The 14662-nt window shown below is 34.5% G+C and overlaps 1 protein-coding gene across 5 annotated transcripts in view; it reads left to right on the forward strand.

The window, feature by feature from the left end:
• DMD (dystrophin) overlaps nucleotides 1-14662 on the forward strand; it is a 1940210-nt gene that overhangs the window by 703397 nt on the left and 1222151 nt on the right. For all 5 annotated transcript variants that reach the window (XM_057717394.1, XM_057717395.1, XM_057717398.1 and 2 more), the window contains one exon: nucleotides 4844-5005. In XM_057717394.1, the coding sequence (XP_057573377.1) occupies nucleotides 4844-5005 (162 nt within the window). The remainder of the gene's footprint in view (nucleotides 1-4843; nucleotides 5006-14662) is intronic.

Below are 14662 nucleotides of genomic sequence, written 5' to 3' on the forward strand. Positions count from 1 at the left end.
CTCAAAATCCCAGCCCACTAAAAAGAATCCCTTTATTACCTTAGGGCCAATGAAAGGGTCAATTTTTCAATGTTAAGCCTGAATCTATTGAGTACTTTAAAAAGAAAAACTGAGAGCCCCTTGATGCCTGGCACCTAGTTAAGCAACCAAGGAATATTTATTACATAATTGGATAAAAACAAAGATTCATGAAAAATACCAAGAAGTCAAAGTGCATCTTTTGCACACTCATGCTTTCCATTTCATAAGACCCCTGTCACTCTTGTTACCCTCCACAAAGTTTTCCTCAGGAAAAACTCCTTTATCAGTGGGTTCTCCAGAATCATTTCTGGCCATCAAAATTCTCTTTCCCCACTTCTCCACCAAAAGGAAAGGCAAATAAAATAATAACACACAATCATAAAAGAAGAAGCAAGCAAAATAACATTTTTTCCCATTCCCACTCCTAGATCCCACAAATATTGGGAGAAAGTTATTTTTATGGCATTAAACTATCTACGGCTATATTGTGAATTACCTTTCTCAGGATTATTTATTTTAACAATTTTTTGTAATCCATATATATATTTATATTTATATATAAATTTGTGTAGTATGTCTCCCAGAGGGGAAAGTGCAGTCAGAGTAGGATAGGGAATTTTGGACAGAACCACTCTTATGGCATTCTTTAACTCGTTAATGTAGATTTGTTTTTCTTCTTTGTTTGGCTGAAACCTGTTGTATCTTTGCATTCTACTAGATGTTTTCTGGTTTGGTTCCAATCCTCCTATAGTGAGAGAGTGTATGCACAGTTTAATTCTTCAAAATATTCTGTGCTTAATAAGTATTTGCTGCTGGCTAGAAAGCTTAACTGTAAGGGAAATATATCTTTATAATAATTTCCTCAGGTCCTATTTTAATAGTGAAAACACCCACACTCCTAGTTCATTTGCAACCATGAGTTTACCTATCACCTTTTAAGTGAAATAAAAATTGTTATATTTTATACCGACTTTAATAATTACAGTAAGGATATGTAGATCCTTTAGTGAATGATGATTTGTACAAAGTCACTGGGATAATTTGTCGAAATTTTTCTCTATTTTAAAGCCGGTGGTCATATTTTAAATATGTGTATTTTGGTGCAAATTCCCAGTTTTTATTTCACATGAAAAATATATTCTGCAGAATGAAAAATGCATTATTCCGCAGTTTCTTAGGCATGCTGCACTCTGATTTAAGTGAATATTGGGACACAAGCATTAATCCGTTATTTTAAAAATAGGAATGTGAGGAACAGTTCATTCACTCTGGAGACAACTTCCCATTGCCAACAAAAATCATTAAACTCTTAATTTTATATTGCACAGCACTTTGAGGAAATAAGAATATTTTGTTTTCATGTATGTTGATTTTTTTTTACTTAGTTTTCTTTGAATTTTCTCTGAAAACCAAATTAACCGTGTTTGCATTATGTTTTTTCTTGGTAACCATTACTAGGATTCAATTTTCTACTTTGCTATTTTTGTTGTTGATTGCCAGTCTTTTAATGTTTTCCTAACTCTCCTCATATTTGCTGTTTTTGCCTAGCTATATGATTCCACTTATTGCTGAGCGGATTAGCTAAAGACATGAAATAACATTTTAAAACAACAGTTGAACAGTATTCTGGAACAACAACAAAAATCCGATTACAGTTTAGGACTTCCTATCAACTCCACTCAGTGAGATAGCCCAGGTCAAGTGCGCCGAGAATCCTGGAAAATTCACCGGCCTGGCATCCCATCAAGGTCTGCCTAATAAGATGTTTAGAAATGGAAGACTGCCTATGCCATGGCTAGTTCAAAGAATGCTGCAGGCTTGGATTGACATCAGGTCTTTTCACTCCCTGAGATAATCAAAGGATCTCTGTAAATCAGTGTCTCTTATTGACTGCCAGGCCAGGCAAAGAACCAAACCACCTGAGGTCAACTCTGCCATCATCTTGCAGGCCATTTTTTTCGACCCATAGAATCTCATTAGTAGAAAAAGGTAGATTTCTAAAAATAATTTTGAGCCTAGATATGTGGTTTAGCATTATACTATATTATATCCTATTCAGTTATATTAATATTCTACAGATGTGTGCAAAAGAGTAAGCTGTTTTTGCCCTTAGCCAGATGAAGGACCAGATTTAAACAATGCCTGAGTAGGCAATTACCACTTGCTGGGGTTGGAAAGTTTCTCCAGCCACCTGTCACAATGGTAAAATTTTATCATTAGAGATGCATTGCTCAGGAGTAGCTCTGGAAAGGCTACAGACGTTCTCCTCTATAATACAGAGAGGTCTGATTATAGCCATGAGCACTGTTATCTGAATGATTATGTGATGCAACTTTTGTTGAAGTTTTCCCTGAAAAAAAACTATATTTGAGTTAGAGTACAGGATAAGGTCTTGGTCGCTGACTTGGATCAAGTATTTTAACAGAAATAGGTTAAAGGTTGCCCCAATAATGTTCCATCCTATTCTGACACATTTAATAATAGTAAAAAAGTAACAAAGATCTGTTCTCCAATAGGATACGTCTCTAAGTGGTGGTGAACTTTTTTAAATTTCTTTTGTGAATCCATTTTTTTGGTCTTAGACTACTTGGGCTTTTCTCTGTTTTCCCCACTAGGAAGCCTTGTTTTACCATTCATCCAGTCATAAACAACACTATTGGCCTTTTTTCTCAGAACTGATATTGAGCAATGAACAAGACAGCCATAATCTCTAACCTCATTAGAGCTTGTAGTCTAAAGTAGAGCCAATTAATGGGAAATTACAGTATGGTGTAATACATGCTAAGCCAGAAATAAAAGGGCAAGAGACAACACAGGGTTTCAGGGAGAGCCACCTGGAGGTGGAGATGTCCACATCTCCAAGGTGAGACTTGAAGGGTAAATGTAAATTAGCCAATAAAAGGAAGTTGGGCATGAGATTGTTCTAGGATAAGGGAACAGCATGTTTAAGGCCAAGTATAAAGAGTGACATAGCATATGCTGGGAAATAAAAAATAACATTTCTCTATAGCTCCAGCAAGTAGTAGAAGACACCACAGGGACTGTGAAAAGATTTTAGAGCCGTATTGAGGAGTACAGCTTTTATCCTAAGGAAAATAAGGAAGCACTAGAAGATTAAAGCAGAGAATTATTATTTTCTTTTAGAAAGAACATACTGTAGCTGCTTTGCAGATGAGTAGTGGCAGGGCTGGATTCCAGCCAAGAGTTCTGTACCATGTTTGAGGCAAGAGATGCTGATGACCTCAAGTAGAGTAATGGCAGTGGGCAGAGGGAGAAAAGGATGGAATCAAGAAATACTGGGAGGTAGAAGAAAGGATTGGTGATTGATGGACTCATTAATTGCAAAATAGTAAAGGATATCATAGAAGAGGAAATACCCAAAATTATGGTTAATAAAGTCCATAAATCACTGAAATAGGAAAAAATACAGAGAAAGAACACAAGCAGGTTGGGGCGGTGGGTCCATATTTGGTCTCATTGTTGTTTTGGTGGCTGTGGGACACCCAAATGGAAATGTGAAGTAGGATAATATATATGCAAGTGTAGAGATCAGTGGGGGAAGTCCGGCCTGGAGATTGTAGAGCATATGAGATCTAATTGTCGCTAAGGGTATGGATAGAATTAGAAGAAGGAAAAGCCAAGGACAGAATCCTGAAGGTTTATCGTGTAGGTACATACTGAGCATACCTTCCTTGCTCCTGCAGCATTGCAAGTCTTCCAGCTCCTTTTCCTTTGGTCCAGATGCCTTTAATCTCATTCTTACTTGAGTAACGCTGTGTTCTAAGTTGGCTGCATTAAAGGATGTTGACATCTCCAATATCTTGTAAACTTAAGAGCCAACATTTGTATTCCTCATATAATATCTAATGTTCTTTATATAATATAAAAAGCAGGATTATTTTTAAAACCCTGGTCATGGTCTGTGGGAAGGATAGTTCTTTTGTACCAGATAATCAGGCCTACACATTATATAATGAGGAAAAATACTTGATTATGATGCATAACTTACGGAATTCTCAATAAATTGCCTGTCCCATTCCTTTTATAACTACTCTTTTAAAGGTGAACAGATCCTTGAAGAGAGACTGCAGTCTGTTCAGCATGCTATTTATACTTAAAAAGTGTTAAATTATCCTAATCATACTTATAGTAACAATCAAGATTAATTGCAGCTATATTAGGATTACTTATTATTTGTTCTACTTCAGCAGTAACACAAATCCAATTGCACAAGCAATTTCCATAATCCAAATTGTGAACGAAAGAGGAGGGAAAAAAATAAGACCATGAATAACTGGTTGAAATAGTATTCAAAATAAATCCTTAACCAAATGGGTATCTAAAATTCTCCTTTTGAAAAGGGGCTGATTCTGAACAGATTGTATATGTGTCTCACTGGTAGAAGTGGATTATCTATCTTGAATTGGATTGTGATGACGATGACCCTATTCTAAGTAAACCAAATCTCTTGAACTATATAATGAGATCAGGAGGAACATTCGGCCTGAGAACAACAGATTGCAACGACGGAGATGATTTCACTAATGTTTTGCCCGGCCTCTTTCGTTGATGTACATAATACTGTGCTTTTGTCCTGCAGAGATTCCTGATCCTGTAGTTCTGTGTGCTAACTCTTTTTTTCTTACTCTTATTTTCTTTTTTATAAGTAGAGCTGAATGAGTGGCAGGAAGCTGCGAAATCTGTCTTACAAAAAGGTGATGGGGGAAGAATCGAGGATCTTCGTTTGCTTTGCAGCAGGATTGCAGAAAAACTGTCACCAGTAAACACTGAACTGATTCATTCTTGTTTCTTCTTTGTTTAGGCTGTGAGGAGGCAAAAGTTGCTTGAACAGAGTATCCAGTCTGCCCAGGAGATTGAAAAATCCTTACACTTAATTCAGGAGTCCCTCTCATCCATTGACAAGCAGTTGACAGCTTATATGGCTGACAAAGTGGACGCAGCTCAAATGCCTCAGGAAGCCCAGGCAAGTAGAACCTGGAACAAGCTTCTTTTGTTTTGTTTTTATTATCTGAACAAGATATTAGTGAATCTCTAACTTAAAATATATTCATCTAGTTGTACAAAGGGATATTTGATTGCCCGATTTGACTATTTGCAGGTAAGGGGGGAAAAGAGCTCTAGATTAGTACTCTAAGATTTATTTTTGAATGTATATAATGGAGGAATTTGAAATCGAGACACTTAAAAGACAAGGACAGTATCACACTGAAGTCTGCTGTTTATCAATATTTTCAAAGTATACTTCGGCTAGAGGGAAGCCATTAAAAATTCAGTTGTAAAGAAAATATTTTTTGTGGAGCTATGAAAAATGCAGCCTCACATATTTTATTATTAACTCCTCTTTGTTATCTCTGAATCAGAATTCATATGACCTGTATTCTACATTTAATATGTTACAAGTAGTTAATAACAAAAAATTAGATATCAATTTGCATTTGATTACTAGCACTAGTATGTCTATACTCATATTTAGTCACATACATATACATTCAACACCATTCAATCTGAATTATGAAATGTGCTAAACTAATTTTTCTAGAATGAGAATTAAAATAGGAATGAAAATAAATCTAAGTCAACTTTATACCAAGTAAATTTAGGCTGTATTTAAATTAACTTTCATCTTGGGAAGTAATGCTGTATTCCTGTTTTTAAATAACACTTACATGTATGTAAAATATCATAAGTATTTTTTATTTAACTGTCTTTACGATTTTCTGATAGTAAGGTAATACAGCTACTTTTCACATCTTATGTACGTATTATGAACCTAATACCCAAGGATAACTCAGACCGATACAATATAATGCGAGGAGCATTAGAAGGTTATCTGTATATGCCCAAGGCCCTCTCCCCACTAATTGGTGGAGATACCTAAATGTTTTCACTTCAAAATAAATTTGGGGGTAAAATAATGGATTTATAAATTATGGTTATGCCACCTTTACAATGCAGTGAATCACAGTTAAATTGATGCCCAAAGCATCAGTGTACACAATAGCATGGGTTAGTTTACCATATTGCTTAAGTTTGACCAAGAAAGTCCTTGAGAATATGGGACAGAGTACAGGTAGCTTTGATATGCTGCAAAAGTCTGGAGTGGTGAGGTTTTTCATGGGCCGTTGTCATAGGAGGTGAAGAAAGTGAAGTTTGGGGAAATTTTCGATGATAAAATTCTTACGATAGTCTTTTCACCAGGGCAGTATATAATCTCCCTGGTATATACATTTTTCAAACTTACACAGTGTAGTCAAGTTCTCTAGCATTACCTATTTCGAAGACTCTTTCCATTTGAGTCCACATACAAAATTTTTTAGGCAGGCTTTAGAAAAATGCATGATAGGAATGGGAAATTTTTACTGAATTGAGAACTACATGATTATAAACTAAAGGCAGAGTACAACTGCTTATTTTTTAAAATTTAGTGACATGAATTTGGAGGAATGTTTCATTAAAGACTGCTCATAACTTTTTGAATGTAAATAAGGAAAAATTTGAACAGCATAAATATTAAATATTAAAATCAGTTATTTATACTATAAAATATATAGAATTACTTTTTCAAGCTGGGAGAATGAAACTTTGAGTAGCAACTTTGAGATTGGCAAGAGCTCTTATTGTCTTAGGGTAAAAATGGGACCTTTTAGAAAAAAATATTGTTTAGATGAAAAGGTTGTTTACCCTGAGTGCTTTTTTAATCTAGATATGAATACATGATTCCATAAACATGAACATAACATACTAGTTTTTAACAGCATAATATAAAGTTTTTTCAAATAAAAAATCTATAGTAAAAATGGTATTAATAGCAGTTCAAAATACTTCCACATAACAGCACACAGGTAGATTAAGAAATTTCAAATCTACTTGAAAAAAGATATTTTAGAGCCCTAACGCTCAAATCCATTTTCCCTACATTTCTGGTTGCACCTGCATTTTCAAGATGATTCTTCACTTCAATTCCCCAAATGGTAATGTATAATATTGGAAATGCAAGCCACCCAAAAGCCACTGAAACATTCTTCTTCAAGATTTTATTTTAAGATGACAGCAAAGTGAATTGTTTTCTAGAACAGAGTTAGCAAATACTCAGATTTACTTCAAGGAATGGCTTTCCTGAAGCTCAATTTGAATCTCCCTTGGAAGAAACAAGCAGAAAGTAAAGGGATTGTGAAGTAAGAACTTAAGTACAGTGTATCAGACAAAGAACCTACTAACAATACCACCAAAATAATGTTTTTCTAAGTATGTATAATGGGGGCTAAATTTAAGGCTATGTATAAATGAAAATTTATACCCAATGTGTTTCTGTAAATTTGCAGATGAGTTCATTGCTAATTAAAAGATTAATGGGCTTAGCTTTTCCTTTTCAGAAATTGAGTGCTTGTTTTAATACATCACCAAGAAGCAGGACAAAATGAATGGCATTACCATATTTGGTCACCTTAAATCTGTGCTCGGATTTTCTGTCACATATTAGCCACATAGATTTGTGGATGTTTGACTCCACCGTGTGGTGCACTGGTAGTTTTACTACTAAATTTAAATCTGTTAAAAAGAGTCTTCCTTTTTCTGCCTTTCAAGATTGTTTGAGATTCTCTGGTATAAACAAATTTCAATATTAAGGAAATGTGTGCAATGTGTATAACATTTTGACAGGTATACTTTTATTAAATGTAAAAGTAGATGTAGATCAAGGCACTTCCTTGCATTCAGGACTGTAGGGCAGCAATGAGTTTCCCACTGCCACTGGGCCTTCTGATTCTAAATAAGATTAAAAATATGTTACTTTTTTATTTTAGTGCCACGAGCTTACAGGAGTAAAGTTTATCTTTTTTAGACAATAAAACTACATACTGCTAGAATATCAGAGCATACATTGACTCAAGTATTTTATTTCAAAAAATAATTCTTAAACCAAATTCTTAAATCGTATGACTGTAGCATCAAAATGCCAGCATATTTGAAGAGAGGTTTTTATTAAAGTACAACATTAAGATGACATCCTATTGATTCAGATAGAGTAAAGCAAATAGGGAAAGCTCTTCTAGATACAGAAATTTATTTTAGATATACAAAAATTTAAGACAGATTTCAAAAATAGTATGATGAAATATGAAAAACCCTGTGAGTGTTTCTTCGAAACAACTTTACAGAATAAAATCATTAAATTGTATAACTGTAGAGAAGTACACGGCATGAATAGAGTTGTTTACTCCTTAATTTTCCTGAAGAACATCGTGAAACAGAGATTTAGTTTTATCACCTAAGGTCTGGAAGCCAAAATCCAAGTACCTAGCTTTGTACCCCAGGCCGATTAAGTCAGAATCTCTAGGTGGACTCAGTCATCAGAATTTTTGGGAACCCCTTCCCACCCTGAATTATTGTAACATGTAGCTAAGGTTGAGAATTTTGGATAGTTCATTACTGGAAATGGCTGAGTAGCTCCAGTCTTTTTTTTTTTTTTTTTTTTTTTCTCACATCACACTTCTCACCAGTGTTTGACAAAGATTCTTACCTATGCCTGTGTCAGGATTTCAGTGGGAGGGAGTTGGGGTGGAAGTAAGACTTTGGTGACTTTCCTATTTTGATTGTTTCCTTAGTCTTATGGGAAATGAATGAAAGTAGAAAATATAGCTGAAAACTCCTGCATGAATGAATGAATTTAGACAAATAGAATTTTCAGTATGGATGTTTGAAGATGAACTTGAGCTTTCTTATTTTCATTTTTTTTTCTAATTCCACATATGTTAATGTGCCAATTAGATTGTATATATCTCTAAATCATTGTAGGAGCCATGATAACTGTGTCTAAATAGCACATAAATGTCTGTAATTCTTAAATTACACAGATACTTCAATCTGTAATTTTTTCCCTTTTCCATTAATCTCATATTTTGAATCTCCAGTATGTAAGAACAGTCTAACATGGGTACCTGTTGAAATGCTCCATATCATTATGTGTTGATGATGCATATTTTATAACGGAGAATATGACCCCATTACTTAGATTACCACAAGAAGCAGAGGGGTTGCATAGCAGTGATTGCAATAGCTAAACTATTCTATTTATTTTGTCCTGCAGATTCCTGATTCCATCTTTTGCTACATCATATCCCACACAGTAGATTTTACGTTCATGAGTAGAGGGGAAGAAAGAACAATTTAGGAAACAAATAACCATCAAAGGAGAGGACCTCATAATTATCATAGAAAAGTGCTCCTATATTTCGCTCATCGTGCTAGGACTTTTGGGTATTCCAGGTTCATTACATACCAGATTTCTTCCCTCCATCTCTTCTTCCATCCTGATGAAAATGTGGTTAAAAATGAGTATCATCTATACCATTTTTCTAGATTCCACATATACATGTTACTCTACGATATTTGTTTTTCTCCTTCTGGCTTACTTCACTCTGTGTGACAGACTCTAGGTTCATCCACATCTCTACAAATGACCCAATTTCATTCCTTTTTATGGCTGAGTAATATTCCATTGTATACATGTACCACATGGTACAGATGAACCTAGTGCCAGGGCAGGAATGGAGACGTAGACATAGAGATCGGACTTGTGGACATGGGGGTGGAGGGAATGGGAGGACGGGATGAATGGGGAGATTAGGATTGACGTAAATATACTACCATGTGTGAAATAGATGGCTAGTGAGAACCTTCAGTATAGCACAGGGGGCTTAGCTTGGTGCTCTGTAATGAGCTAGATGGGTGGGATGGCAAGGAAGATGAGAGAGAGGTCCAAGAGGGAGGGGTTATATGTATACATATAGCTGATTCACTTCGCTGTACAGCAGAAACTAACACAACATTGTAAACCAGTCATACTCCAACTAAAATAAAAACTAATATCAATAAATAGAAAAGAGGGATCTTCTTTTTACTGAAGAAAGCTGTTAAGGTGATTGCATTAGCTGTACATCAAAATAATTCATAATTGAGGTCTTCCTGTATTTATGGATGTTAAATCTTCTAACTCACTTTACATATATTTGACCATATTTAAATATAAGCATTCCAAACTCTCAAAATCAATGCTTAGAAAATAAAAACCTAAATGCAGATTTTGGTCTATCAGATTAAGCTTATGATTTCATTATGGAATAAAAAAGACTTTTATAATGGAAATAGGCACATTTGATTGCCAAACGACTCAGAACAGTCTAACTTTACAGCCTACTTCACTGATTTATGAATTAGACAGCATAAACCCTTATTGGGAAATTCATTCAGGATTTATGTGATAATGAAATAATTTAATCACAGAACAAGAAAATGGAGAGCTATTACAGATATTTGGGCTCCAGTGTTAAACCCCACATAATCATAACAAATATTTTCCTTTCTTTTCACCCAGCAATATAGATATGATGGTAAAAACAGTGCAATGGATTTTATTTTTTTATTTTTATTTTTTAGCTCTTTATTGGAATATAATTGCTTTACACTCTTGTACCAGTTTTTGAGGTACACCAAAGTCAATCAGCTGTATTTATACACATATCCCCATATTCCCTCCCTCCTGCGACTCCCCCCCACCCTCCCCGTCCCAGTCCTCCAAGGCATCAGGATTTTAAATGTGTTCTAACATTGAAATGCTACCTCTGTGTATTACTATATAGAACTGATCACTCCCCAATATAGAATGACTATTATTGTTATTTTGACATGTTTGATAGTGTGGGAAATATCCACAAGCAAGAGTTGCAGAAGATGTGAAAGATTACATTTTTTTTTCATGTTCCACATGTTTCAAAAGTACAAATTATCCAGGATCCTTTAGTGCCTTTTCTTCCTTTAATTTTGTGAGTATGTGTTGTACGTGGCCATTTCCCCCTGTTGAGGATGCAGTATCAAAATTACTGTCTGCTTAAAAATTACTCATCTAACAGTGTTAAATTTCTCCATTTGTAGTCTTAATGTGACATCTAATTTTCTTTCTGAAATGTTTTGGTTATTTTCTTTGGAGTCATTTTCTTTACTTGGCACAAGAAAAGCTTCAATAATTATTTGATATAAAGTTGCCTTTATTCCATTCAGTACTTTAGACAGTTACAGCTTAATTTTGCTTGCCATTTTCTGTCATTAATTTGATATATGAGAATGGTTTGATGAAGTAAATCATGATAAAAGCCCTGCTCTCTGCTCAGTTAATTGTAAAGTGCTATATTGGAAATGTCATTAATGTTTGATTGATTTTTCGTTTTATAATTTGCCCTTTACCATCTTTAATGAAAAAATGGTTATTTTCATTTCCATTGTTGTTTCCTGCTTTCAATATATAGTGCTACTTATGAACATAATTACTGTATTGTCAACTGTCTTTTTTTGTTGATGGCACGATGATGTAATTTATATTACTTCACTTTCATGAAAAAAAGCTAGTGACCCTGAGAAGTATTGGATTGAGAACTCCTTTTAGAGCATACATGGATGTCCCAAATCAGCAACACTCTTTTGCTACTTCCTTTCATTTTGTTTCTTTTGGAAATTATTGATTTTATCTGAAGCCAAGATGACAATTTCACAAGATCAGTTGTTTATTTTCTTCAAACGCTTATCACCCCTATCCTGGGAGATGTCTATTTTAGGTGAATATGGAACTCAAATAGTCTTTAGATCTTTAGTGTAGATCTTAGAAATCTGGTAGCCAACTATGGAAATCATTATCCTTTAGATGAAATCTATTCCCAGTGTTTTCTTCTACCTCACAAAAGTTTTTTAAATGTTATTTTTTTTATTGTCTGATAACAATGTCAGGAAAGGCGATGTAATATTCCTCTTTTTTAAGAGGAATTTGTAAATGGGAGATTGTCCATTTTGCCTAGAAGTTTCCATAGTGCTCTGTTATTTAAACAAATCATTTATCTATTTCACAACAAGCCTGCCCTAAATTGATAAGGATGTTTAAATCACGTGGTTCCAGAATAATAATCTGATGATGTTAAATAAAGTAGGTGGTAAAAGATATCCTAAGTGCAAACTAAAAATTAATTATCAGTTGAAGGTAAGAATTATGGAATTTATTTGTAAAGGTGCTAGCTGAGTATAAGTGTGATGCATATTACAAAGCCTTCCTGAAGTAGAATTGATTGGAAACATATATCCATTTTGTTATCACTAAATATATTCATTAAGGACATGAGATAGATTTTCCCAAATCTACTTGTGTGATATACTCTGCCAAAAAAAAAAAAAAAAAAGCAAAAGGATACTTTGAGCAAAGAACTGTATTTCTTGGATATTAATACATATTAATACATAAAATATTCTGAGAAGTTGTGTAGTACAGACACATGGTTATCCTTAATTTACAAAACATATTTAGCCACTGTGTTCCTTTCATACATATATACTCAATATATAAAGAAATTTTGATTTCTAATCCTATTGGAGCAGTACTCCAAATATGAGAATTTCTCTAGAAATGCTGTCTGTAAATTATGATAAAATCTCAGTTTTATATGATGTTCAGCCATCATTTTGTTCAGTTTTAATGATTTTAGTAGTGGTGACCTTTCTAGGAATATAGAAACACATACTCTCAACAGTCTATGTAACTGCTTGGTATAAATATGAACATTTCAAAGTCTCTTTAATTCTTGGCACTGAAACCTCCAAATTGCCAAACTTTTCCTTCATGTGTTACATGGTCCTTCATATACCCTTGTGACAGAAAAGAAGTTAAGTTTTGGTCATGTGTTTGTAAGTCATTGTTCTTCCTATTGTTTATAAGTCATGACAAGAGTATGGCTCGTTTGGAAAAATCTGGAATTTATCATCAGAAGACCTGTGTTTCAGTGATCACTGAAGTTATCTTGGCTTTGTTTTGTAATGCTGTGCTACTAGAGGCATCTTTGAGGGGGCAGTCTTTAAGAAAAAAAAAATATACAAATTACAGATAGAAAATTAAATGCTGTCATAGAAGGGTTTTTGTTTGTTTGTTTTGCAAGTGACCAGCCCTGAAACTTAAGGTTCAGTAGCTTTACTTTAATTCCTCCTCTAAGAGAGTAATTTTTACTCTACCCACATCCACTTCTTCTGTGAAACTAAGTATACACACTCTGCACACTCCAAACTCAAGTCTTTGCTAACATGGTTGCCACAACCTGGAAAGAGATCTCATTTTCTTATTATCTTATCTACACCTCTAAAAACTCCTTATCAGCCATACGGAACTTAAATTATGCCAATTTTTAACAATTTTACCAGATTCTATAGTAGAAATGAATGTTTCTCTTCTCTTTTATGGCATACCATGATTTTTTCTATTATATTGCACGTATTTCTGCTTTATAATTTACTTATATCTCTATGTTCTGTTTCCCTAGAACAGAAGTTCTTTAAGAATAGCGTCAATGGTTTTGTTCTCACTGTGTGGAATAAGGTAGCAGATTCAAGATTTCATTCTTGAATTGAAGTGATAAGCTAAATAGTATACAAATAAGATTAAATGTCTGTTTTTTTCTGATAAATGTCCAATTGGAGGGTATTTTTATTTTTAAACCATAACTTAAGAGGCAGTATAGTTGTTTAAAGGGCATTGAATTTGCTACTTCCTAACTTTACCTTGGACAAGTCAAAATTTCTACTCTCATTTGTAATTGTAATTGAGAATGGTAAATACTTAACTTAGTTTGAATAGGTAATTAAATGAATTTACGTGAACTGTTGGGACATAAGGTCACACAGATGTCCACTTTGGTGGTGAGGATGTTCTTTCAGTGCTCTTGTCTCACCTCTCTAGTATAAGAGGCTAAAGGAATCATGTGTATATTTCATTTTTTTCTCTACTATATATACCTTGCATGCCAAATGGATGAATGAGTTAAAAACATGTGGACAGATGTTGTTCTAAGTGTATAATTGGGCCCTCTGCTCTCTCTGAATATCTTTAAAATTTTTCCCTCATCATTTTCCTTCCTCAATTTCCATAATGGCTATGCAACTTTCATTACTTTCCTTTTGACTCCTCCTCGACCCTCTCCTCTCTCATCCTCAGCAGATATCAAGGGGCTCATGCTTATAAACAAATGATATGTAATGACACTGACAATTTATGAGTAGATATTTGTGCAGACAGCTTGAGCAGTTATTTTGACATACACTGTCGCCTCTAATCTTTTTACCAAAACCAATATAGTTGTCTACTGCAGACATGAGAATTTCCCCAGATGCTCTGCCTACAGATTATGATAATGCTTCATTGCTGGCTTGTCTTTATCACCATCAGTTTAGAGATGAGAATATTGAGGATCAAGAAAGTTTGGTGCCTTGCTAAGGTGGCAAGTCAGGGTCCTGAGATTTAAATCCAGATTTCTCTTACTGTTCTCATTCCCAGAGAGCATCAAGTAGGAGGCATTACTCTTTCTGCTTCTCCACATCCAAAATCATCTTTAGGTAGTATCTCTGGCTTCTGAAAAAGTGGCACCTCTCCACCTGTCAATATTTTCCATTGATTATTTTTAATTAATTAATTAATTGACTGTGTTGGATATTCATTGCTGCACATGGGCTTTCTCTAGTTGCGGTGAGTGGGGGCTACTCTTCGTTGCGGTGCACGGGCTTCTCACTGCGGTGGCTTCTCTTGTTGCAGAGCACAGGC

Source organism: Hippopotamus amphibius, chromosome X (assembly GCF_030028045.1).
Source record: "Hippopotamus amphibius kiboko isolate mHipAmp2 chromosome X, mHipAmp2.hap2, whole genome shotgun sequence".
NCBI classification, from domain to species: Eukaryota; Metazoa; Chordata; class Mammalia; order Artiodactyla; family Hippopotamidae; genus Hippopotamus; species Hippopotamus amphibius.